Source organism: Patagioenas fasciata, chromosome 5 (assembly GCF_037038585.1).
Source record: "Patagioenas fasciata isolate bPatFas1 chromosome 5, bPatFas1.hap1, whole genome shotgun sequence".
Lineage (NCBI taxonomy): Eukaryota > Metazoa > Chordata > Aves > Columbiformes > Columbidae > Patagioenas > Patagioenas fasciata.
In genome coordinates this window covers 27,819,404-27,844,979 of record NC_092524.1, presented here as the reverse complement: position 1 = coordinate 27,844,979, position 25,576 = coordinate 27,819,404, and the positions used below count along the sequence as shown (strand labels likewise).

General features: G+C 34.3%; 1 protein-coding gene across 3 annotated transcripts in view; it reads left to right on the top strand.

Annotated features, from left to right (window-relative positions):
* FUT8 (fucosyltransferase 8) overlaps positions 1-25,576 on the top strand; it is a 128,525-nt gene that overhangs the window by 44,110 nt on the left and 58,839 nt on the right. For 2 of the 3 annotated variants that reach the window (XM_065839813.2, XM_071809117.1), the window contains exons 3-4: positions 6,806-6,899; positions 17,052-17,477. In XM_065839813.2, the coding sequence (XP_065695885.1) occupies positions 17,275-17,477 (203 nt within the window). In that variant the 5' untranslated portion in view covers positions 6,806-6,899; positions 17,052-17,274. Of the gene's footprint in view, positions 1-6,805; positions 6,900-11,711; positions 11,789-17,051; positions 17,478-25,576 lie in introns of those variants that run through there. The other variant, XM_071809116.1, reaches the window with a different exon arrangement.

Below are 25,576 nucleotides of genomic sequence, written 5' to 3'. Positions count from 1 at the left end.
AGATCATAGTAATTACTGCACTTGCAAAACTAATTACTGGGATTTTTTTCACTCAGTTTGCTATGAGGGATGACTAGCTCTCTGATTAGAAAGAAGTTATCAGACAAAATGTGTCCTGTAATAGTTTGTTTCCTGCAAGCCCTGATACTTATAAATAGGGCATTTTATAAACTATAGATTAAAAGTTATGTTTTGTATTTTATTTTACCATCCAAATTACTTTCATAACATTTCTTCTGTAGAAAGGCTGTATGACAGGTGTGTCAAACTCTTTTTCACCGGCGTCCATGTCAGCCTTGCAGTTGCCTTCAAAGGGCCAAATCTAATTTCAGGACAGTATGAATGTGACTACTCCTGGATGTTTGGGGCACTGTAGAGAAGCCTGCACTTAGCTTCTGTTGCCTTTTTTTTTTTTTTCTTCAGTTGTATGTTTGTAATTTTTAAATGTGGATGGTGGATGGATTTTAGTGGTTTGTTGATTCATTGTTGCTTTTTTTTCTGGGGTGAATAATTTAAGGAGAAGAGATGTAGGTTCTTTATCCTCCTCCTTTCCTGTAGAGCTGAACTCTTATGCCATCCACAATCCCCTTCACCTTTCCAGGTTGTTCTAAGAGACACATTGCTGAAAGAAGAATCTGTCAGACTGGCACGGGATGTATTTATTATCTGTGGCTGGGCCTTAGCCAGACCCTTCAGCAAAGAGTTGCTGGAGCAGGCAAGTCCTGCAGGAGGTTGCTCAGCACCATGGAGAGCTCCTTCACAGACCAGCATGGGGGATAACGGCCATCTTTTTCCTAGACTGGTTGCTAGAACTAGATTAACTGTTTAGAAACAAGGAAAGTTGAAAGGAAGGGCTAAAGAAAACGTACACTGAAAGTGGGAACAAGAAGATAATATCTGGTAAAAAAGAGTAGATGAAAAAAGCCTAACTTGCAAGTTCAGGGAATTGTCATTGGAGGACTGCTAAACATAGGATCGGCTGGCTGTTGCATAGTCAAATCCTTATTACAAAGGAAAATACTGCTTTTCTCCCAAATAATGAGTTTATATGCAATGATTCTATGAATTTAATGGCTTTCTTTGTGGATAGTATTGTAGAGCTTGCCTAGGAAACAGTAAGAAAAGCACATGGTTGTAGGTTTTTCCTAGTGCTTGACCTTATAAAAAAGAATATTTCAAACTCTGTCTTATGTTGCTTGTTACCAGTCTGAAATACTTAAATAGCATTTCAGTAGAATTTCATGTGAGAAAATATACAAATGTAGCTTTTAAGACCTATTTTACAATACAATATTCATATTGTTTTAATAATTACAGACTTTATATGAAAAAATGATTTTATTTTATAAACAAAAATATTCTTTTTTTTTAAAATCAACAACTTTATTTTGTTTCTATTGATAAAAACCCCATATTGCATATTAAAGAAAATAGGTTACTACTTAAGGCTGATAGTTTCTAACTCTCACCATGGTTTGACAGCAAATTTATGAATTAGTAATAGTTATGAATAAAAATTGGAATGCTCATTATCAGTGTTATCTTAATACTTGACATAAAAGGAGTTGAACAAAAAGCTTATACCTTTAAAGCTGTTTTAAACTCAGTAAGTTTTAAACTCATCTGTCTTTTTCCCTTAATATGTGACACCGATTTTGAGAGGAAAAGCTGTTGGCAGCTTTATGTGAGGTTTTGACTTGCGACATTTACAGTCCTGTTTTATTCATAGCCTTACGATTAAAGAAAGTACTTTGAGTTTTTCAGTTCCTTCACTTTTGAATAAAAGAATAGATCTTAGATCAGCAGTACACGTGAGCTATGGTGATAGTGAAGATCAGATACAGGAAGCAATCAAGTTTTGGTGGCATGGAGCTCTATGAAAGCTGTAAACCAGTGTAAATTAGGCAGCATGAACCTATATGCTAATGGATATAAATTGCTTCTCATACTTGAATTAGCTCATTAGATCTCTTTATTGTGCTTTGTAGTGTATACAGTTGTGTCCTGAAGTAAAGGGTTTCTATCTATGAAAACAGAATAGTGTTTAAAAGAAAATTGGAGCGCCAAGGGGAATTTTTACAGGTTAAGATACACATATGGTGTACATTCGAATTAAACTTAAGACAAATACTTCTTCATCATATGGCAATTTTAATATTTACAATCTTCAATAAAATTTGTCTTATTCTAATAAAAACACTACAGAAAACAGATCAATTTAAGTTAGAAAATGGTGATACAAAGCAAGTATGATTATTTAGATAATGATCACTTCAGACATTCTTACCCTGATGTGGCCCACTCAAAGTTGTATTCTGGCATTTCTTTTACTGGGTTGTCAAATCATCCAGTCTCCAAGCCTCCCATGTGCAACAAGGAAGGCTTTTAGCTCAATTCTGTGTTCTGTATTGTTTTCCACAGTTTCTGAATACCATATAGTCTTCACTATGTTTTGAGTTTGCAAAACCTCCTGGTTGCAAGTAGCACTCCAGTTTGCTTATGGCTGCCAAGTGTCATGCATTTCTGCATAACTATTACAAACTCAACATCTCTTTCATTTGGCTGTTTTTCATCTTAATTTATAAGCATCCACCTGAGTTGTGAACTGGTTCATGTTAAGTTTCTTGGTTATTAGGTTTTGCGTGTTGCTTTGATGCCAGCCAAAAGAAGAAGGATCTTACTTCTGATCTTGCTTCTGAAGTTTGCAGCCATTAAGAAATGAGATGGGGAAACTGGTGGAAAAGAAGATTTAATGTAATGCTTCAGCACCAAGAAGAATGAATGGACCAAATATTAGCTAGAAGTTGTCCATCTTTTTTGTTCTGCTCTGTTCTTTCCCCAAGGCATCTAGATTATGCTAACAGTAAGAAGCTGCACTTGCATCAAGCAGGAGAAGCCATTACACTTTGGTCCCGGAAAAACACTGAAACAGAAAGCAAAATGTTTTCATGTCTGATTCTGGTAAATTTGGATTCTAATGCAAAACTATGGAACAAAGTACAATCTTGGGGGTGGTGAGGGGGGGAACAGCTCATTACTTTGTGAATTTCGTGGCTGTGGAACCACATGCAGTATGAAAGATGTTATCTTGCAGTTGTGTATTGTAAGTGATGTTAGAAAATTAGTTGGTTTCTTTAAGCTTCTAATGAGTTCAACCTGGTTTTAGGAGCTTCTATGCTTCATTTCTATGCTTCTATAAATGATAAAATTTGGAGAGCATTAGCTTATTTTTAAAATCAGGCTTTTTGTGGCTTTTGGAGGAAAAAAAAAGTTTGGATATTGTGGCTAAAAGTTTGTATGAAAGATTAGCGAGATCAGTAAGCATGTTTGAATACATTTTAGCTAGTTCATGCAAGAGTGCCTCAGAGTCCATTCTTTTAGAGAAGTGATGGCAAATCTGTAGCTTGCATGCAGTTTAAATGCAACTTGCATTTTAGAATTACATCATTTGACCAATAGTGGGGTCATGCTGACACAGGGGCTGTTGGTTAATAGAAATCCCAGCTGCTGCAAGGAGTCATCCAGCAGCAGTGAAGTTCAGCAGGATGTTCCACCAAGTATAGTTCAGGGAGGCTTCTGAGCACTTTATCTTTTCAGTGTATGTGCCCTGCTATGTGGCTATTAACCACGTTAAGATTTTGGTATGCAGCCTGATGGGCTAAGAAGATTGACTTTCTTTATTCTAGACATTTACAGATCTCCAGAAGTATTTCACAGAATTAGGGGTGTTAAGTTCTCTGCTCCATTAAGAACATAATAAGTTCTAAGTTCTATTAAGAAAGAAATGTGCCATTGTTCATCAACTCTCATCTGACTAACACAGGGCAGAATACCCAGTTCTTTTCAACCCCTTGATTGAAATACTGTGTATTTTTGTAAGCATTTTTGCTGCTTCAATTTAAAGGGAACGAGTGACTAAGAATCCATTACCTCATTAAATTATCTGTTTCAAAAGCAGATTCCTTTAGCTGTTTTTACTTACAGGTTTAGGAACTCCTTTCCCCTTCCTTGAGAGCTGAATTTATCTAGATTAAACTCCTAATCCCCCGATTTTGTTATGCCTTCATTTGCAAATGTAAGAAGCCATTCAATGTCAGAAACCATTTCTTTTTTAACATAAGTTATGTGCTGCTAACTTCCACAGTCTGTTCCTGCTGTATTGCTTCCAGAGATTCTCACTCTTATTTTCTTTTGGAATGAGGTTTCTGCAAGGGCTATCAGTAGATTATTAACTTATTACTCTGGAGGAGAATCGTGCTTGACGTTAGAGTTGATGTTTGAATTTTTATTATTCATTCTTGACTGTGATGACATTAGATTAGGGTTGAATAGAGTCAATACAGAAAGTAAACAAGAATACATAAACCTTTGCTCTTATATAATTGTCCTGTTCATTTGCTAAGGTAATTTTTATCTTACAAAGACATTCAGTTAGTTCAAATGAGACAAGAGGCAACATCTTTGCTGTGGTTCTGATTAATGTATTATCTTAATAGTTAAAAGTGACTGTAAAACTGAAGACTGCTTTATCCATTGCTTATTAAAATGAGTCCAAATATATAATTTCCATGGAGCAGTGTATTGTTTCTGCAATTGACTATTTTATCTTCTAAAAGAAAAATCACCAGTTACTTTTTGTTGAAGTGTTTGACAGAGAATCTCACGTATATATGACAAATAACCTGCTTTTTTCCTTTGAAGGTGCAATTCCCTCTTTTGTTTAAAATTACATCAGTTGTCAAAAATTTAGAAATTGCTGTATCTTTTTGCAAGCTTTCAAATGTAATATGTTACAAAAATTGTAAGCACTTATTTGTTGCTGTATCTAAAACAAAGGCATGCTTAATATTTGCAAACAGTATTTGTTTTTATTGTTGATTTAAGCCTTTATCTAGTTTTGAGAATGTTTGGTCCTGTGATAACAAAACTACTTTTTCTTTTTTTTTTTTTTCCTAATCTCTCACCAGAAGCTATATAGTTGAAGTAAGATTAGTAGTAATACTTAACTTTCTTCTCTGTCTTTCTCTTTTTTTCTTTCCCCCCACCCCCCGAAATGTATTTAGTAACTACAGGGGGTGGGAGCCTGAATTAGCCAGAATTTTGATGTTTTTCTACCTGTGCTTTCTCATTGTAATTGGCTCCTCAAAGGAGACCAAATGTTTTTTACTTTTAAAAATGCCAATTTTTATTAGAACAACAGGATAGTTAACATTTTAGGTATTGCAAACTCAGTGAATAGGGAAAACAGAAGAAAAGTAATTTTTTTTTAACAACTTTTTCCCTACCCACATTGTCACTGTGTTTATATTGTTGCTTCCACTTGGCTACAGTTAATTCAGCGACTTTCAGCTGTGAACTGTACAGTGCCCTGTGATCTGCTGGAAGCTTTTCCTACGGTGTGCAAGGTCAGGTGCCTGCTCCCTGCTCCTTACTGCACTTTCTTTGCTGGGGCTGCAAGGTCTTCTACTGGAATTTTCTTGTCTACCATACTGCACAGTTTCTTGAGCCTCCCAGACCTGAGTACAGTCAGGCTATCTCCAAGAAAAGACGACTGTCTCTCTCTGAGAGGCCTTACCTGACCCAGTCATCCTAAAAAAGCATTAAAATGGTTATGAACAAGTAAGCACAATGCTTCCTGCCCCGCTAATACTGCCTGTGAAAAAGATTGGAGGGCATTTTTAAAAGGTATGAAGCAATATACATCAAAAGTATTACTAGAATTCACAAAAGACAGGGCTTGTAACAGCATGTATCTCTAATAACAAAATTCTTCTTAGTTCATTTTAGTATTTATGAGAGCTGAATTATTTTTTTAGGTTCAGAAGTTATGAAGAGAGCTTATGTATTTCGCAAGAGAGCAGAAATTTTCTTGAAATTTTGGGAGTCGTATTCTTCTGCTATGGAATTATTTGAATGGGGTATTCGATTTATTTGTAATGTGCTTTCTCCATATCTCCAGATTTGTGACAGTTGCATTAAGTGATTATTCTAGTGACTTTTAATATTTTGATTGAAAGAAAATTAATTTTTTTACAAGGTTTCCTTATTTATACTTTCTATAAACCATAATGTACATGAAAGAATATACATGAATACTCTTCTATCCATTTTATGAAAAATAGGGGTAAAAAAAAATCCATCCTTGTGGTGGTGGTGGTTGTTTTGTGTGGTGGTGGTTTTTTTTTTTTTTTTTTTTTTTTTTTTTGTTGTTGTTGTTGTTGTTTGGTTTTTTTTTTTTTGTTTGGTTTTTTCAATTTCAAAGTTTTCACTGGTATTTTGAACAGGGAGAAACAATTATTCAACAAAACTGCTAAATGGATGAATTACTTTAATTGATTATGTAGATTTATATCTTGCATTCAAAATTTATGACATCTTTCAGCTGCAAATTTGATACTATCTGTAAATATTAGTGAATTCAACTTCAAACATCGTTTTGGGCTTGGTAAATATTAACAAGGGAAACAGATCTGGTGAGGCTGGCTTGTACAAGTTATTCACTAAATCAATACAGACACTAAAATATTCTTTAATTTAATTCTTTGATTGCTAGATCACATTGTATTTAGTCCAAGTATAATGAGACATGGTAGTTAAAATGTTATGATTAAATAAATAATTGATGTTTGTGGAAAATCGCTAATTAGTTACATAAAAAGTTGAAAATATGATATTTTAAGATGAATTAGGTTCTTTTTCAATGTTATGATAAAAGCACAAATCAAAAGGAAGATGTTCGTGTAGAATGTGAAATGTTTTTGTTTGAATGTGAAACTAAAGGGACCTTCTCTTTTCTTTTAAACAGTTACTAATTTCACTGGCTGCTGGACTAGTGGAATTACTTGTTAACCTCCAAGCCCATGACGCGCTTGCGTTTATTTCCTGCTATCATGGAACGGGTAAGCTGTTCTTCAGATGTGTTATACAGTTATGATATTTAAAAATTTACTGTTATTTATGTGAAAGATAGTATACATTGTACGTTTGCATGTTATGCATTTTAGATTTTTTTTCACACCAAAGGCTGTGAAAAATGCTGATTAAACTAAATTCCTGAGAAGTTCTGTTATTTCATGGAATCACAGAATAGCTGACTTTGGAAAGTGTTTCTGGACATCTTCTATTCCAACCCTACTGCTCAAAGTGTTGTCAACTGGAGCAGGTTGCTCAGGTCTACGTCCGGCTCCAGGGTTGGAGACTTTATTAACCTGCCCAACCTGTTCCAGTGTTTGATCACCCTCACAGTAAGAAGTATATTCTTAGGCTTAAATAGAATTTTGTGATTTATTTTGTGCCTATTGAATAGAATAGACTATTTCAGTTGGAATGAACCTACAATGGTCGTCTGCTCCAACTGCATGAGCAACTCAGGGCTGACCAAAAGCTAAAGCATGGTATTAAGGGCATGACTAAATGCCTCGTAAACACTGACAGGCTTGGGGCATAGACCACCTCTCTAGGAAGCCTGTTTCAGTGTTTGGCCACCCTCTCCTGCTTGTGACATGTGGAGCTGGAAACTCACAGGGAGTCTACAGAGGTGTTCAAGGAGCTGAGGTTATAAAGATATAATATGAAACCAGGAGTATGTATTTATTGGTTTCCATCAGGTATAAATGAGGGATGCATGAACAGCTATCATTAACTAAGAGAAAAATATATTCATCTGGATGGTTGACCTAGATAATGTTTGCTGTTTTGAACAGCAAGGAGATAATGGAAGGGAATATAATAAAGTATAAAGTAGTATTAGAAATTCTGTTGGAGTGGAAGAATTAAGACCTCGCTCAGTAATGGTACCAAGATTATTATTCTGGATAACAACTCAGGTATTTGTGGGAATTAGAGTTCACTGACGGAGGAGGAGGCTTATAAGAAATAAAAGGTGTGCATACATTCCTTAGTTGCTTTCCTACAGCATTCTGATTGAACTTATTGTAAGAAAGATGAGAAATTACACTTACTGTTCTGTCAGCTTCAGCTTGTCTGCTATACAACTTCTTGAGAATGTGAAAAAAGCAGTAGCAATATCGGTTTGGCAATTTCTGATATATCTTCACTGATTATCAGTCAGTTTAGGAAATATATTGCTGCTTTTTGGCTTGCAAATACAGCAACTCTGGAGCTGTCAGTCAGCTCTCAGTTTATAATCTACATGTGTTTATCTTTTCTTGCTTACTTTATTTTGATTGAATGAGTAATCACTACCTATGATTGAAGGATAAAATTAGTTATACAGATCAGCTACCTTTGTTTGAAGTGCAAACAAACTGTAAGTACTGACTTCTAAAAAGGAGAGGAAATTTGGCACAACAACATTGCTTACTGGACATTCTGAATATTTGTTAATTTCTTCCTCTGCTTTCCTTTCTGAAGGTGTTTTAATTTCAAAATACTGCAAAGTGGTTTTCAACTATAAAATGTTATGCAGTTTAATTGAAAAAAGTCTCGGTCAGCTCAGTATTTTAGAATACACACTAGAAACTCAGAAATAAAACCAGGACCCTTTAAGGTTCATATTTCCTCGGCTTTGAATTACTTATCTGTAGTATAATATTTATTCTGCTAATGCTTATAAATGAATCTTATGATGACTTTTCTCAAGTTGATAACCTTGTTTTTAGGCCTAGCTTTAATTCCTCAGCTCCTGGTAATTTACCTTCTTCATAAGCTCTGTAACTCAGAAAAGTCATCAAGCTTCCACACTCAGTGGTGGCCTCTCTCTAACCAAATTTCAGAAAGGATAAATCACATTGCATCTTTCTCCTAAGTTTGTTGTTGTAGGTTATGATTTTCTTTTCTAACCAAATGAAATGAGTGGGCCTGTAGCTTTCACAGAGTTAAGGAAGCCCCTCTCCCTGCCAGGGAGTTTTCTGTGGTGAAGATGCAAAATCATAGTATTCAAAGGTTTCAGTAGTGAATAAATCTCCACTTACAATGGCATTAAAAAGAGTAGTGAATTCTATTGAGACAATGTTTAATATCAGAATAATCTACCGATCGTATCAGATGAGCAGGTCATATTGATTTGTGTAAATTATAAGGGAGTATATGAAGAGAAAATTGCTCAGAGCAGTCCATACAGATACAAAATTATGCTTTTACAGAAACGGTAGTAAAGATGAAGGCATGGAGCAAATAGTAAACAAGTCTCCTGATTGTGTATACTTATGTGGTATGATACATGTGAGCAGAAGTTAAGAAGAAAAAGGAAGTAAATTTACACAATAATTAAGAATATGTGCGGAATACTACAAAATGTATGCCCTTGCTCCAGGAAAAAGCAAGGAATGCATAGTTTTTATGGACTGAAAAATAATATAACTAAAACAATGAATTTAAATAGAAAACTAAAGGAACTTCATTTTGTATATTTTTAGAATGTAAACATGAATACATGTTCTGTGCATGATTTTCTGTTCTCTGGTTGAAGAAAATAATATAATAATTGTAAATTAATAAAGGTAATTAAAAAGTTATGGGTGAATGAAATAGTTTCTAAATTGTTTCCAGTTAATATTCTGAAAAGTTTGGAAGTAAATTGGATTAAGTGTCTTGGGATTAGTATATTTGAATGCTAGAATTAGAAATAATTACCAACCCTGGCTTGATCCCAAGTAGTATGCAAAGCATGGGGACAAATTTTGAAAGAAATGATAATTAACAAAGTAGAGCTAGATGAAAATGAGATAAATGCAACACAGGTTTGCCAAAGACAGTTTGGTCTGAATTATTCTAGATTTACTTACTAACTGATTCAATAAGGGAAAGTAAATTTCCTAATGAAACATAATTTGATAGAAACTGTGTATCTGGACTTCCTTTCAGTAATTTCTTGGCACATAAAAAAAATAGATATTGAGATAGAGAACATGTGGATGAAAAGTACCATCAGTCATTGGAAAAGGAAGTAGCTGAAAGGATGAAGTGACAGTGACTTGTGCTGCAAGGAAGAGTATTAGACTGAGGAGAGACACTATTAGTGCAATGGATTACATCTGTTATTCATCTTCAGTGTTTTCAGTAGTGAAAACATCACAAAAAAAGATAATAGATCATAATGAAATTTAGGTCACAAAGTAGAAGAGTGTTACGAAGGGGGTCAAAAGTGGGCAAGAATAATTTTTTACTTGGGATACTGGAGTGGTAGAATGAGATGAAGTGTAATAACACAAAGTTAAAAGGATTAAGAATAAGAATTTCTGTATAGAAAATGAATGCTTATCAATTTGGACAGATATAAATGCAAAAAGATTTGGAGATATTATATCCTTGCAAAATGATTGTTTACTGACAGAGTAATGTGGTCATTGAAAAGACACATCCAGTTGTGGGACATATTGCAGAAAGCAGGTCCAAGGGAGAAAAGCAAGTATTTGTTTCATACAAGATAGAGGCAACATCTTGTGTGTTATGTATACAATTCTGACTCCTGATGTTCTGAAAAGACTTAATTGGAACAGCAGCTGGTGCAGGATCTGGAGAGTTTGTAAGACTCTGGCAGAAAAGAGCTTGTAAGCCAGTGTATAAGACTCAGACTAGTGTAGAAGTCTGAGAAGGGATGTGGTTGCTTTCTGTGGATAGACCACTGTGTACAGAATAAGGCAGTAGCTGAGCTCTCTAAACTGAGTATACTAGGGCAAGAAACTGGTGAAATATAGATTTAGTGTGGAAATTAAGGAAGGCTTTTAAGCATTGGAAGAATGAGGTTTTTAAACAACCTTCCAATAATTAGGAAAGGAAATCCATATTTTTTCTTTTAGGTGGAACTTAAAGAGGTTTCTATGACATGAATACTTGAGTACTGGGACGCAGGATTTGACTGAAGAAGTCTTGCCCATATGACCTAGTTCAGATTATGAAGATGGTGTTTCATTAATCATTCCTAAAGAATGATTGCATACACCATGGATAATATTTGCAACGTTTCTTATTTGTGTCAAACACTGTGAGAGTCATTTAATTGTTATTGTTGTCCTTTGATCCTTAGTTTTATTTTAATATCCTAAAAGGGTTATTTCTTTAGGCTCTAGTCCTTTGCCAGAGGCTGTGCCATCACAACATTGTTACATAGGAACTGGAATCAAAAAGGTTTTTTTTTTGTTTGTTTGGTTTATTTAATTTTTATTAGAACACAACAGGTTAACGTTACTTAGAGTCACATGCTTTCCTCAGAAGATAATTTTTGTTAGTGAATTTTTAAAAATCCTAGTGTAATGTATTGAAGTTTACTTTTAGAGTGGAACTAACAATGATGTGAAGGTTCAATCTAAGTTGCATTTACGGTGTAACATGCTTTTTGAGTGTTTCACACTTAGTGCTAAGTCATTGTGATAGCCCTTAACAGTGAGACGAATTTCATGTTTCATATGGTGAAAAAAGAATTGTAGGTAATGTACATGCCATTAAATATAATGCTGTGTACCTTAGCTATAGTGATATATGAGTTTTGCTTCATGAGTAATTTTTCTTCTTTTCCACTTGCATAAGATACACTTCTGTTTGAGTGAATTTGGGTCAGTAAGTGGTTGAGCCAAAAGTAGACTTGCTTAGCTTGCTTTGAACTGAACCTAAAATATCTTGAAACTGTACATTGCCAAGAAAAAGCATAGTGCTATTCTGGGCCATAATTCTGAACAGCAAGCAAAAATACACAAGGAGAAAATCACTCAATCACTGAATTTGTTATTGAAAGCAGGTTGGGAATAGGAAGTTAAAAGGACCTTATTAAGTCATGGAAGATGTCCTTTCATGTGAAATGGTGGTCTGGGGCTATTCAAGTTTCTGATTCGTAAGTACCTTTTAAAGCTTTAAAATAACCAGAAGGCATTATGAGAGCAAGATGAGGAAAGTTAGTATATATTTTTATTGATTAATCATTTTTACTATCACAAAAGAAGTTTGTCATGGAAACACATTATTTCTGCTGCTGATGTTGGAGCTACACTTCAGCCTCTTTTTTTTTTTTTAAATTTTAATTAAGTCAGTGTTCTCTTTACTGTTTCTTTTAGTAATTTTGTAGACACTGCATTACATTGAATTGAAGCAATGGTTTTTAACCAAGCCTTCACTGTTAATTTGACAACAAAACATTTTTATATGCTTGTAATGAGTTGTGCCTTACATGTGTAGTATGCACAATTTGATTTCCTGATTAAGGCATTGAAGCAGACCCTTATTTTTATGTAAATATTCTGCCTTCTCTTTAATGGAGTCTAAATAAATTTGTGACGCTAACCACATTTTCTGTGCTATGCATTTTGCAGTAAATAATTTTTAATTTGTCTTCCATTCTGACAATCTTGTTTTCCATTCAACTGATGCATTAAAAGTTGTGTAGTCCTAGTGGTGTATAATGGGAAGTACTTATCCAAACTTTTTTGCTTCATTAAATAATCCTGCATGTTTTGTATTTGACTGTTTATAATAGAGCTACAGGATTAAATTAAACCTGAACAATAGCTTACTGTAGGTGATACTTTGCTTTCAACTTAGTATTTGCTTTTAACATTGCTTTGTTCTTATTCTACAAAACTTTTTCCTAATATTGGATTGATTTCTTTAGTAGCTGCAACAGGAGTTTGAAATAACAAGTCAGTTTATGAGTGACAAAAAACTCCTACATTTAAATACAAAAAGCCTTGATGTTAATTACTACCAATATCTATTTGTTTCTCATTTTTCTTGAGAAGATTTCATAGCTGGCTGTAGTCTCTTCATCTTCAGTCTTCTATGAAACCGGGAGACTCTTTGCGTTCATACGTGAAAGATTTTTCCACCATTTATGTAAATCCAAACAGCTTCATTTCCCAACGGCTAAAAGCTGTGTCTTTACAAGCCTACATTCAAGAATCCCCGAAGGGTACCAGTTTCACTGGGGCATCTCCAGCCCCACACTGATACTGGCATTAACACTTCTTTTGCCACTGTACTGTTGTGTGCTGCTGCTTCTCCCGAGATTCATCTTTCAGTGCACACCCAGCACCTACACCGGTGCTGTGACTGCAATGTCTGTGGATGGTGGCTGGTTCTTACGAAGGGGAGATGATTTGCCTGAGAGATCAGATTGAAACCCTTTTAACTGGGTTTAGTGATGACATTTAATATGAAAATTAGTTTGAAAAATTGCTATAGAGATAATTCCAAGAGCTGTTGGGGACAATAGAGCAAGACATTCTTTTTCATCCCAAACACCTAAGTTAAGTCCTTTGAAAGAGAAAAAAGGAGATATCTTATGATATTATTTTAGAAGGTGATGTTATAAGAATGTAGTCAACCATTCTCAGAATTCCCTAGAAGACAAGAACTAATCTAAAATTGCAGGTAAGAAAACGCAAATTAACTAATTGTCGATATACTGTGTTTTGACATGCTTATGGACTGAAAAATGCAAGAGTATGGGCAGATCCAATCTAACGTAAGATGAGAAATCATGAAAAATCTCAGGGAAAAACTACTAAATTAAAATGCATGGCTTTCTCTGGCAAAAGAAATGTAATGTTGTGTTCTTAGATAAAGGATCTTCACTATATAATAACATTTTAATAATAAAACTTGTAATTGTTATTTAGATGTTTTCCTGTTTCCTGCTTCATAAAATATCTTTATTCATACTGCTTTCCCACACCTTTTAAGTTTAGTGGGCTCTTATTTTGATATTCAGTATCAGACAATGTAAATGACTATGTATGTTATGATTCGTCTCAGGTTTGTATTACTGGGTTTGTGGGCTGCTGCTGACTTTTCTCTAACTTCAGGCTCATACTTTCAGTCTTGGCAGTCCTGAGCTTAGTTTACAGTATGAAAACTCACAAACAGCTAAATAAAATCAAAGTAGAATAAACATTGACATTACATCTTGACTTTCTGTCAGGCAGGTAATTGTGGTATACGTCTGCATGTGGAGGTCTTTCAGAAACCTGATAACAAGCTGTAGAAATAGAACAGTTTTTAAAATGTTATAATTTTTCCTTTTTGTTTCCCTATTTGTTCTTTTATTTCTGCTAGTCCTTTATTTATTATAATTTAATTTATTTAAGGGTCTTGTGTGGACTTTGAAATACTGAAATACTTTGACATTTTGTATTCCCAGAACAATATGAAATGGAAGAAAAAAGTAAAAGGCATATTACAGTACAAAGCCAATGGTTAAGAGTAGTTAGAACTCATATATAATTAGAAACACCACTTTTTGAGGTACTGGATGACTGTTTAATGTTAGTTCAGAATGTTCTTCCTATTTATTTGGATAGTTTGGAATCGTTATTTTATATTTAACTGTACTGTGACCTAAGTTATAAAAAGAACAATGACATTATCGGAGATTCATAGGAACCAGATAACACATGCTATCTTTTACATATTATATAAAATGTTTGAATAGTTTGAGAACTCTGTGTTCTTTAAAATATAAACTCCACTAATTGTTTTAGACATAATTTTATTTATTTTCAGGATGTAAAAACCAGCTTACTATTAAAGAAATTTAGATTTGAAGTGTCAGGACATTAAACTCACTTGTATAAAAGCAATGTGAAGGTGCTACAAGAACAATGAAAATAATTAATGTATGCTGTTGATGGCTCAAGATGTACAGTGATGTAAATAAAAATGATATTAGCTGTTTTTCCCCCTATATACACTTGAAGGTATTATAAGCTCTTGAGAGTTAGGAGTAACTGAACAATCTTATCCTCAGAACCACAGACAGGTACTTGATAACACTATCATTCCATTTTCTTCCTCAAAAAAGATTGTCTAATATATCTCCTGTCTGAATGTCTATATGTTTTTTTAAACCAAACACTCAAGAAGTTACCTTTTATTATTAGTGAGTTCTAAATTTTCTTTTTGTAACGTAATGTAGGATAGTTAGCCCTTTAAAATGTAGTCTTTTTGTGTTTGATAACACAAAACCTTTAAAAACATTTAAAATATTGTTGGTTTAACATTTTAAACATTATCGTAAAAGTATTCACACCATTTCCGATCAAAGGCTTATCTGGCCTGATGTATCTCCAAGACTGGCTTGTAGTGGATGCCTAGGGAAAACTGCATGAACCAGGATACCATGGTGATATATATTGCCCTGGTATATTTTCCAGTTTCCAACAATTTGTGACTTGGGATTCTGAGAATATTGGATGGTGTCTTTGTGGGTAGCCTTTGATGAATTTTAATCTTACTTAAAATGGTCTAATGGCCTTTGAAAGGTAAACTTTTAACACTTGCAGTGTTTCATCAAAATTAGTTTCATGCTGGAATTGCAAACTTTGAGAAATACCTTTTTTTTTGTTTTGAATTTAGTCCAATCAGAAAGTTTTACTCGTTATTGCCTTGTACTAGAAGTAACAACAAACAATTATTCCCTGTTTACTTTCTTATACTGTTAATGATTTTTATTGATTTGCTTCATTAATTCCTGAGTTGTCCTCTCTACTGGTCTGTATAACCACTCATACTTACTGAAGATTATTCTCTTTCTCCTGGCTAATTTTTCTAACCCTTTTCTGTATCATTTCTATTTCTACCGTATCTTTTTTTGTTGTTGTTGGTTCAATCAGAATGATATGAAGTAATCAAAGTTTTAATACTGTGTTTTTATGCAATGGTATAATGGTAATGATTTCTGTTGGGGTTTATTTTGGGGATTCTTGGGTTTGTGTTTTGTTGTTTGGTGTTTTATTTATTTATTTATAGCCTGTGAAGACTTGGTTGCTTTTTGCCCAATGCTGAGCTGATATTTTATAGAATTACCTGCCACAGCTAAAGTCCTTTCCTGATGGATAGTGATCAAAGGTCATCTATGCACAACTCTACACACTGATCTAGACTGATTTTTTTTATCTGCAGTTTTATTTCTTTGTTAGATAGTGTGTTGATGTCCATGAGTTTGTTGCTCTCAGCTTTTGTACTATATGTGCAGATATTCTTACCTCACTTTTCATCTTGTTTTCCAAATCAATTATGAGTATATTAAGCTGTATGAACTCTACCATGAGTCCCAATGAGGTTGGTCCCTGGTCATTTGTTTCTCTTAAACTGATGACCTAGTCTTACTGTAAGTTTCTTCTCTTTTAATGGGGTGGTGGTTCACATGATGAACTGTCTTTTTCCATGCAGCTTAGTTTCTTTGAAATACTTTGAGGACTTTGTTGAATGCCATGTGACGTATTGAATAGATCAACTGTGTAACAATTAGAACTACTTCTCTCTTGCCTTTGTGTTTGTTCACATCTTCAAAAGAACTTTAATAAATTTATGAGGCACAATTTCTCCTTCCAAAAGCCATGTTAGTACTTTTTTACTTTGATGACATTCATCCCTGTGTCTGCAGTTTTATTTCATCTTCTTATTATTTCTGCCAGTTTGCCTGACATCAACATAATTTTTTTTTCTGGCCTGTAGTTGCAGAGATCCCTGCTGTAGCCCTTACAAAGAATTCAGTTTACTTTTTTCATTTTCCATTCCTTTGCTACAGGTGATTATAAGTGAGAGGTTACATACTACTGTTAATAATTAAACCATTGGGTTCTTTAATTGCTTTAGCACTGTTGAAGAATACCATCTGTTCCTGTTGACTTGTTAAATTCGTTTTGTGGATTGTTTGATAGCCTGTTCCACTGACACTGTTGTTTGAGACAGATCAAGGCTTCCTTTTTTAAAGAAGCTACCTGATTTGTGAGTCTACTTAAGCTCCTGTTTTAACGAAAAACAGTTTGAAAAAAAGAAAGTCGGTATTTTCCTTGCAAAGTACTCTAAAAATTTCTTCTATACTCTTGGAATTCGTTGACTTGGAGTATGTAGTAAGCTATGTGCTTAGGATAAAAGATTTAGTATTAATTTTTATGTCTTTAGTGTACCAGAATTTACAGTTTGAACTCAGTATAGTTTTTGTGGAAAGTTAAAAGTTTTTTTTTTTCTTTGTGGTAGAATGCAGTAACATTGTTTGTCATTGTTCTGAATGTTAATGACAGTACATTGAGCTTAACTGCACTCCAATATAATTTTATATGTCAGAATTATAATTTCAGATTTTTTTATTCTTTTCACAGACTATAAATGAAGAATGATGTGTTATTAATGCTTTCTGTGTACAGCCTGATAATGATCTTCTTTGAGGAGCTGCATTAAGATAAACACTGAAAATAATCTTCCTGTGCTACAATGTGGTGAAGCAGAGGAACTGAAGTTGTCCACTTTTGTACAAGCTAAAGACTTAAAATGTTTGTTATTTTGTGAGCAAAAGCAGTTCTGGAGTGAATTGAACTTCTGAAAATGCGGCCATGGACTGGTTCCTGGCGTTGGATTATGCTCATCCTCTTTGCTTGGGGAACTTTACTTTTTTATATTGGTGGACACCTGGTACGAGACAGTGAGCACCCAGATCACTCTAGTCGGGAATTATCCAAAATACTTGCTAAACTTGAACGTTTAAAGCAGCAAAATGAAGACTTAAGGCGAATGGCAGAATCTCTCAGGTAGGATCTAAAACTAAAACTTTTCAGGAAATGGTTGAAATATGAAATACCAGAAATTAAATTGAAAGAGTTGTTTGTGGGTTTTTTGTCAGTCATGTTTAACATTTAAAAATATAGATAAGTGTTTTAATCAGTGCTACAACTAACTGAAAATATATTGCAAAGCCTTTGAGCAAGTAATGTACATTTAGTTTTGGTCTACTATACTCATTATTTAACAGTCATTATTTAATGGTGACAAATGTTACTGTCACAATAACAGAGTTCTGTGGGTGGTTAATTTCTCGATGCCCATTTCAAACACGTGCCATTATTATGATGTGCAAACCAATTAGAACAGCTAGTGACTTTTCTACACTTCTGCATGCAGTAACTGGAAGAACTCGTTTTAAAAGTGCTGAAAACATTTGTACAGTTTGTTGAAGATAAACTTGGATTTGCTGAAGAGGAGCTGCATTAGACTGCTGCATTATATGAATTCTTTTCCTTTGTCTTGCTGCTAAACTTGTAGCAATATTTGTAAAATAGTAGGATCATATCCCTTCTTAAAATTGTTATGTTATGGATGGGTACAATTGCAATTTAAAGTGTTTTCTTTCACCTTTTCAGACAGACAGCTTTTAATGTAGACATCTGGTATCACCTTTCCTGAGAACTTGCAAGGGAGAGTTTCTTAGGCAGGATGTGTGCCAGTGCCAGATTGGACCTAAGTATGTGAGCATCACCACATGCAACCTAAAAGTCCTGATGGATCGTGGGGACAGTAGAAGTTGTTTCATGTGTTGTGGGAAAGTAGAGAGGAGCAAAGCTCAATACAAGATTTTGCAGAATGGAAGGGTGATGTTTATTTTAAAAATCTCTTGAGTGACCTGAATTCACTTACTGTCTCACAACTGCATACTGACAAGCACCAGGGCATGTGTGTAGCAGTGGTCTGGCCAGGATCACCTGCGTAGAACATGGAGAGCAAGGGGCACTTGCAGTTGAGTCTTCATCGTGGCTCATGGGTGGTTCTTGCTTGGCAATGAGAAACTGATTTAGGACTTGCCTTTTAATACATGTTAGGAGAAGATGCCATTTTGGATCTTCTACCTTGCTACTTTGCTTCATAAATCATAGGAAAAAATAACAATTGCAAAAATCTCTTTCTTTTCCTTACTAGAGTGTTTTATGATTCTAGTCCTGTTTTCTAGTCTTTTTCTTCCCTTCATTTGAATGAAATCACACATATGGACATCACAGCAGTGAAATGAATATCTTTCCTCTTAACACTGTTCCAATGTTTCTTTTGGTGCATTCTCTCTCTTTGATGCATAGCCGTGGCTATTTGATCTGATAGGCTGGGTAGACTCCCCTACCTGGCTGAGATTTCTTTTCAATGCACTAATATATGGTAAAAACTGAATTGTCAAAAAGTTTGATATACTTTTGTTGGCAGAATGGTGTAATGTAGAGCATGCTGCTATGAAGAAACTTAAGCAAGATCCTAGATTTGAGTAAATACAATATCTTTAAATTCCTTTAATATTAGACAATAATAGTCAACCTTAGGGTTTCTTGCCTGAGAGAGGAAAATATTTGGTCCTGAATGTAAAGATTACCACCCTCTATGCTTTCAACCCCCCATATTTAGTTACTTTTATTGAGCAAAATCCATGAAAGGGCTTTTATAGAAACTTCACAAATAGGTTTGAGAGAGATCATGGCTGATCTCCATCATTAACATACTAAATCATAAGTGTGTTATAGAATTTCAATATCTCATGTCTTTGTTTGCCAAATAGGACAAGTGGTTTTAAAAATAACTGTTAGCTTTCAGATTGTCCGATTTACAGTTTTGTGGGAAAATGGCTATTGAAAATGAGGCATTAGCCAACAGTCTGTGGATTCAGTATCTATGTCCTGGAAGAGATCACTGCTGCTATGAACATATCTAAAGTAACAAAACACCTCTTAACTTCAGAAATTGAATTAGACAGAAAAGATGACTTCTGTTCCAGTTAATATCTTAAAGTGAAGACGTAACTTGTTTTAGGTTTTACTGATCAAAGGCAGAAATACTAGAACTAGTATTTGAATATTATTTAGTTGCTATATTTTTTCTCTCTTTTTTTTTTTTTTTTTTTTTAACTGAAAACTCTAGTTACTGATACTGACTGTAAAATTCGAGTGGTTAAGATGACAGTCTTTACATCATTGTAGCTTGTAAAGGTAAAGCCTGTTGCCAAGTTGGATTTTGTTGCTCTGAGGTAAAAACTTGGTTTTGCTGCTTTTCTCCACTAAGATTTTATATCTAGAGAACTAGGGGGTTTTGTTTGTTTCTCTTTTTTTTGCGTTGTTTTTTTTTTGTTTGTTTGGTTTTTTTTAATTCCAACAGAAAATAAGCACTCTTTTTGCATTGAAGATCTAGAATATATTATGGCATGCAACAGGGTTAAGCTAACACAGGAATTTAAGTAAATTTCAATAAGTCTAACTTCAGGAAAATCATATTGATAAACAGGCATCTGATTATCTACACTGATCAAAGTACTTTGACATAATGAGATAAAACTTCTGGATCGTAAAAAGCTCCAGGTTAGCAAAACTTATCTTATTGGACAAAGAAGTCAAAGGTAGAAAATTAGCATTAATATGTAGCTGTGCCGTTTATAATACCTAGTTAGTGTGGGGATGAAGTGACAGAAAGCAGGTATGGTTACAAGAATTCAGTGCTTTAATGAAAGTATAAGTTGTAACAATTCCTGTTTTGAAGTTAGCAAAAACTGGTATTTCATCTTTAAGTACATTGGGACCTTAGTTATATGGTAAAATACATTTCAATAACGTACATTTGAATTGCTTAGCATTTCCCATTGTAATGGGCTCTTGTGATTTCTGTGGCTTCCATCTCACCTGATAAGTGTCAGTCCTCTGGAATGGTTGAAAACAGGAGCTGGGTTGTGCTTAGTTTCATCTAGGCATCCGTGAATGACATATGACAAGAAGTGATCTTTCCACTCCGAGATTCGAATGCTCTTTTGCTGTCAATTTATGTAGCATCTCCTCATCCCCAAAGACAGCAGCAACAACAAAACATACCTTATGGAACACACCTTATGTGCATGCAAAATCAACTATTCAAAAGTTGAGAAATGTTGTATAAAATCTTGCTAAGCCCTTTTTTGCATATTTGATCTTGTAATGTTTCCCCTGGTTGCTTCTTGTCACACAGGATATGTGAGGAGTAGAATTAAGGTTTTAGGGCAGTAAGAGGACTGTTTGTTTGTTTTGTTTTGTTTTCCCCAACACTTGTATGTTTGATTTCACAAACTACATCATGTTCTTCTTTTTTTTTTTTTTTTTGTTGTTGTTAGTTTTTTTTTTAATATTTGTAATTAATTCCCATTATTGATTAAGAATAGTTCATATTTTTGTAAGGATTTTTGGTGAAGTTATTTTGAGCTACTTTTTTTTTTTTAATATGTGCATTCAAAATAGTGCTGGTTGGAACAGTCACATCATTTTGAAAATTACCTGAAGTAAAAATATGAATAGGAAATGAATACACTTCTGTAGTGCACTTCTGATGACTTGAAATTACTTCAAGCACTGCTTAGGCTTTACACATGCACTGTAAAAACTTAGGTGAGAAGTTACTGTAGTTCTTCTTTTGCCAATATGATACTTTGTAAAAACCTTACTTGTGGGCTATAAAGAGGCACAGATGTATGTTAGTGATGCAGAAGATAAATGCCATTAAAGTTGTTTTGTGTTGCCTGAGTTTTAGAAATTACATGCATGAATGTTGTGGTTTAATAAGATCTGGAGAGTTACCATAGTCCTTACATGTTTATAAAGAATAATTTGTGAGCAAATCTGGATTGATTTTAGAAGCAGCCTAGATCACAGTAGTGCAAAATATTAGTAAAACTGAGTTTTTTCTACATCACTATGTTACTATTCTATATCCATTAGAATTGGAAGAGCTCTTTCAAGAATACTTATTACAGGTGTTGTAGGTTTCAAAGCAAAAATCAGTTATTTAAAGGAAACTTGATAGGGTGTAATAATCAAATAAAAGTATTACATACTGTTTCATTGTTTGCCTGTAATGTAGTTTTACCTGAAAATTTCATTTACTAGTACAATTATGATATGACTGCTAAAGTCCGTCACTGTTTTATCACAATGATATAAGGCTTTTAGGAGGAAGAGAGCTTAAAATTACTACTTCTGTAAGGTCTGATTTTCTTAAACAGAAACTGGAAACATTGTGTGTATACCTTCATCTGTGTCCTAGGCTTCCTTTTTTTTTTTTGCAATACATGAGTGATTCATAGTATTCATGTACTAGTTTGTGTCTGGCTGGGTGTTAATATAATTTTTATCTTTTATGGTATATTAGTGGTTTCCTCTCCTGGAAGATAAGCCTGGCAATATGAGTACCAGTAATTTCAGAGTTTTTTTCAGGGAAACTGAGAATCTTTCTAAATGGATTCATACTGTGTTCATATTACTAATACATCACTTTTGGTATATATTTACGTGCTAGAGTCTATTCAATATTAAGTTTTGTATAACCTGCAATTCTTTTAATATGCACAATAACCTGTTCCTTCATCTGAATGAGATTGTGTTATAAAGTATAACAGGAATCAAAAATGGCAAAATGTAATAAAACAAATAAAACCAAACACCAGTATTTCTAGAAATAGTTCTCATAGTTCTGAGTGCAACTTTGGAAAGAAGAGGTAGGATTTTAATTTTAAAAGAGCATCATAGTTGCTTTAATGTAGTTGGCATTGAGGCTGGTGTAGAATCCAAACATGGGATCAATTAGTCATAAGCAAATAAAGTACTTTCATCAATTACTCTGGGCACTTGTTGGGCCCAGTGAGCCTGTAGTAAGCATTGAAAGGTACTTGGATGCAAGAATGGCTTTGGGTTGATAAAAATTTAAAGATGATTTTTAAATACTGTTTTCTACTACATGTACTCGAAGTGTCTCATGTCTGAAGCTGATGATATTGCAAAGACCAGTGTGCGAGGGAGGAAAATCATTTAACTATATGGTGTGCATCTCTGCTCTTTCTACTGTTTTTTTGTGCAATTCAGAGTTAAGGGAAAAGACACATCTTCAGTGGATATAAATAAGCACTGACCAGGGCTGTACTGATTTAAATTGCTAAGAGATGTTGCTCGCTCTTTATTTGCAGGTAACTTTGAGTGATTTTAGTTTTATTTACTGAGGAGGTTATATTTTAGGAAGGTGAAGTGACAACTTATGTAATCTTTATTTGATTGTGTGTGTTAGTGGTCATTAATAATTAAACATTATTTTCTTCCTGGGGTAAAAGAAAAAGAGAAAGAAGAAAAGCCAATCATAATGTGGCTTTAGTTAGTTATAGATCTTCCAGCTCCATATGAAGAACTCAAAAAGATACAAATAAAAGAATGAGAAAATATTTGAGTGTGAATTCGTGAAATCTTATGTTTTTCCTTTTGTTGATAAATTAATGTAACCTTTTGAATAGCTTGGAAATAGGAAAAGGTAACAATGGTTTTTATAATTTATTTTTTGTTTTAAATTTTTTTAACAATTATGGCAGTTCTTGCACCTAAACTGAATGTCACTACAATTATTTTTTGAGTGGGTCTTTCTGCCTTCAGAGATTCATGAGAGAGAGCACTACTTTGCCATTGGCTGTGTTACCTGAAGGTGATGAGAACGTGGCCTCAGTGATATGGATGAATTATTTTTTCGGTCTTTAAGTGTAGCTGGATTACTAAACAAAGGACAAAATAGAAATGGATTATCTCTACGATACAGAGTATTTTTGATGTTTAAAGTTATACAGTAACATCTTTATTTAATATGAGTTAATTATGCAAAAGATAATTTCTATTTTCTACAAAGTGGTAGGAAACAGCATGCAAAAATTGCACCTTGTAAGTACTGAGAAAAATAATTCAAACAAAACCACTGTTCTGTTTATTATCATGGCTTCCCATGTAAGTGGATTATAATTTTGTTTATTTTGTATTTATAACTTAATTCACAATGTTGTCATAGCAGTAAGTGAAGTATAGTCTGTTCTAAATGCTTACTGCCTTGTTCCTTTATTGTTGATTAGAATCATCATAGTTTAGATAAACTTACTTTAAACTCACTTCTCAAACTTTAAGGAGCAAGTGAGGACTTATTTTGATATGAAAACTTATGTATATGTTTTTCAACAGGAATTCTTAGTCTAAGTAGGTGTTATTCTTAAGATTTGCTGCACTAGAAGTTATCTACATCGATGATGTCGTGAATATAGATAAGGATTTTCATTCAAACACTTTTGCCTCAAATGTTGCCTTATCTCCAACTCAGCTGATGTACTTGTAAAGGGCCGTGACAAGCAAGCTGTGCTGGTTGCGGAGAAGAACCTTTTCCTTAATTCTGAGACTGGATTAAAGTGAGGAAGATAGCAATTCCAAGTCTGATGAGGTAACATATGTAGAGACAAAACTGCAAAAGAATAACTTATTATAGTTTTATACTGAATTTTTGAAAGTCCGAACAACTAGCTGAGGAGAATTCCCTCACCCCCATGCTAGCTCCTTTTATCTAACAATGTAAGTGTCATAGATGTTTTTATTGCAGCATGCCAAAGCAAGCTGGATGTTAAAGGCATGTACTTTCCTTTTAAAATATGTTAATTATATCAAATGGTCAGAATTATTTGGGTTCTTTTATATCATCCACAACCATCCTTCTGCAGGATTCTGTAATGGCTACACTAACAGACTTTCCTTATATTCAGAGGATGTGTGTGCTGTCTGAAATTTTTTTTGTGGTAATGATTTTGTATCATTTTACATTATTGTTCTTCACAAATTCTACCTTTAGGGAATGTGACTTATACAAAATAAGCCATTCCGCTTTCTGCTAATTTTGTGACTAGTTGTTCTGTCAAAATACACATTGTGATACCAACTTGGCAGATCAGAAATCTATTTCAACCTTGTGGTTTTAAACTAGTGCAACAGTTTAAATGTGTTTCAGTATGCTTTTAAAAGATTTATTTATATTGTCCAATATGGTATCATACTGTACATTTGTTGCACAAACAAATTCACAAATGTATTGTTCATACAAAGGGAATGTATTTATGGAGTGCACATAGTAAAGATTAAAATATTTTCCTCAGCTTTGTCATGCATGTTCCCTCAGTGCATAAAAGCGCCAATATATTGGCAGTTATTGATAATTCCTTTTTATTTGCTGTCACAGTTTAACCGCAGCCAGCAACTAAGCACCACATAGCCATTCACTCACTCTTCCCTGGTGGCATAGGGCAGAGAATCAGAAGAGTAAAAATGAGAAAGCTCGTGAGTTGAGATAAAGGCAATTTAATAAGTAAAGCAAAAACCATGCACAGAAGCAAAACAGGGGATTCATTCACCACTTCCCGTGGGCCGACAGGTGTTCAGCCATCGCCAGGACAGTTGGGCTCCATCATGTGTAAGAGTGACTTGGGAAGACAAACACCATAACTCTGAATGCTGCCCCCTTCCTTCTTCTTTCCCCAGCTTTATATACTGAGCATGATGTCATATGGTATGGAATATCCCTTTGGTCAGTTGGGGTCAGCTCTCCCAGCTCCCTCCAAACTTCTTGTGTATTCCCAGCCACTTGCTGGTGGGGCAGTGTGGGAAGCAGAAAAGACCTTGACTCTGTGCAAGCACTGCTGAGCAATAACTAAAACATCCCTGTGTTATCAACACTGTTTCCAGCACAAATCCAAAACATAGCCCCATATTAGCTACTCTGAAGAAAATTAACTCTAGTGCAGCCCAAACCAGCACATTTACCTTGGTAGCTTTAAAACACAAATAAGTATTTTGCAGCAGTTTAGGTATCCTTAATCTTCTTTCAACAGGGAACTTTAAGAGTACAGAATTTTTTACTAAAATTCTGTCAGGCTGTATAGCTTCCTCTTCCACCTCTCCCACCACCCTCTGAAAAAGGGGGCTTAAATGCTATGCTTTATATGATGTACCTTTCTGATGCTCACATTAGGTATTTATTCCCTTCAAGTGTTCCAGTGAAAATGGACTTTTCATCAGTT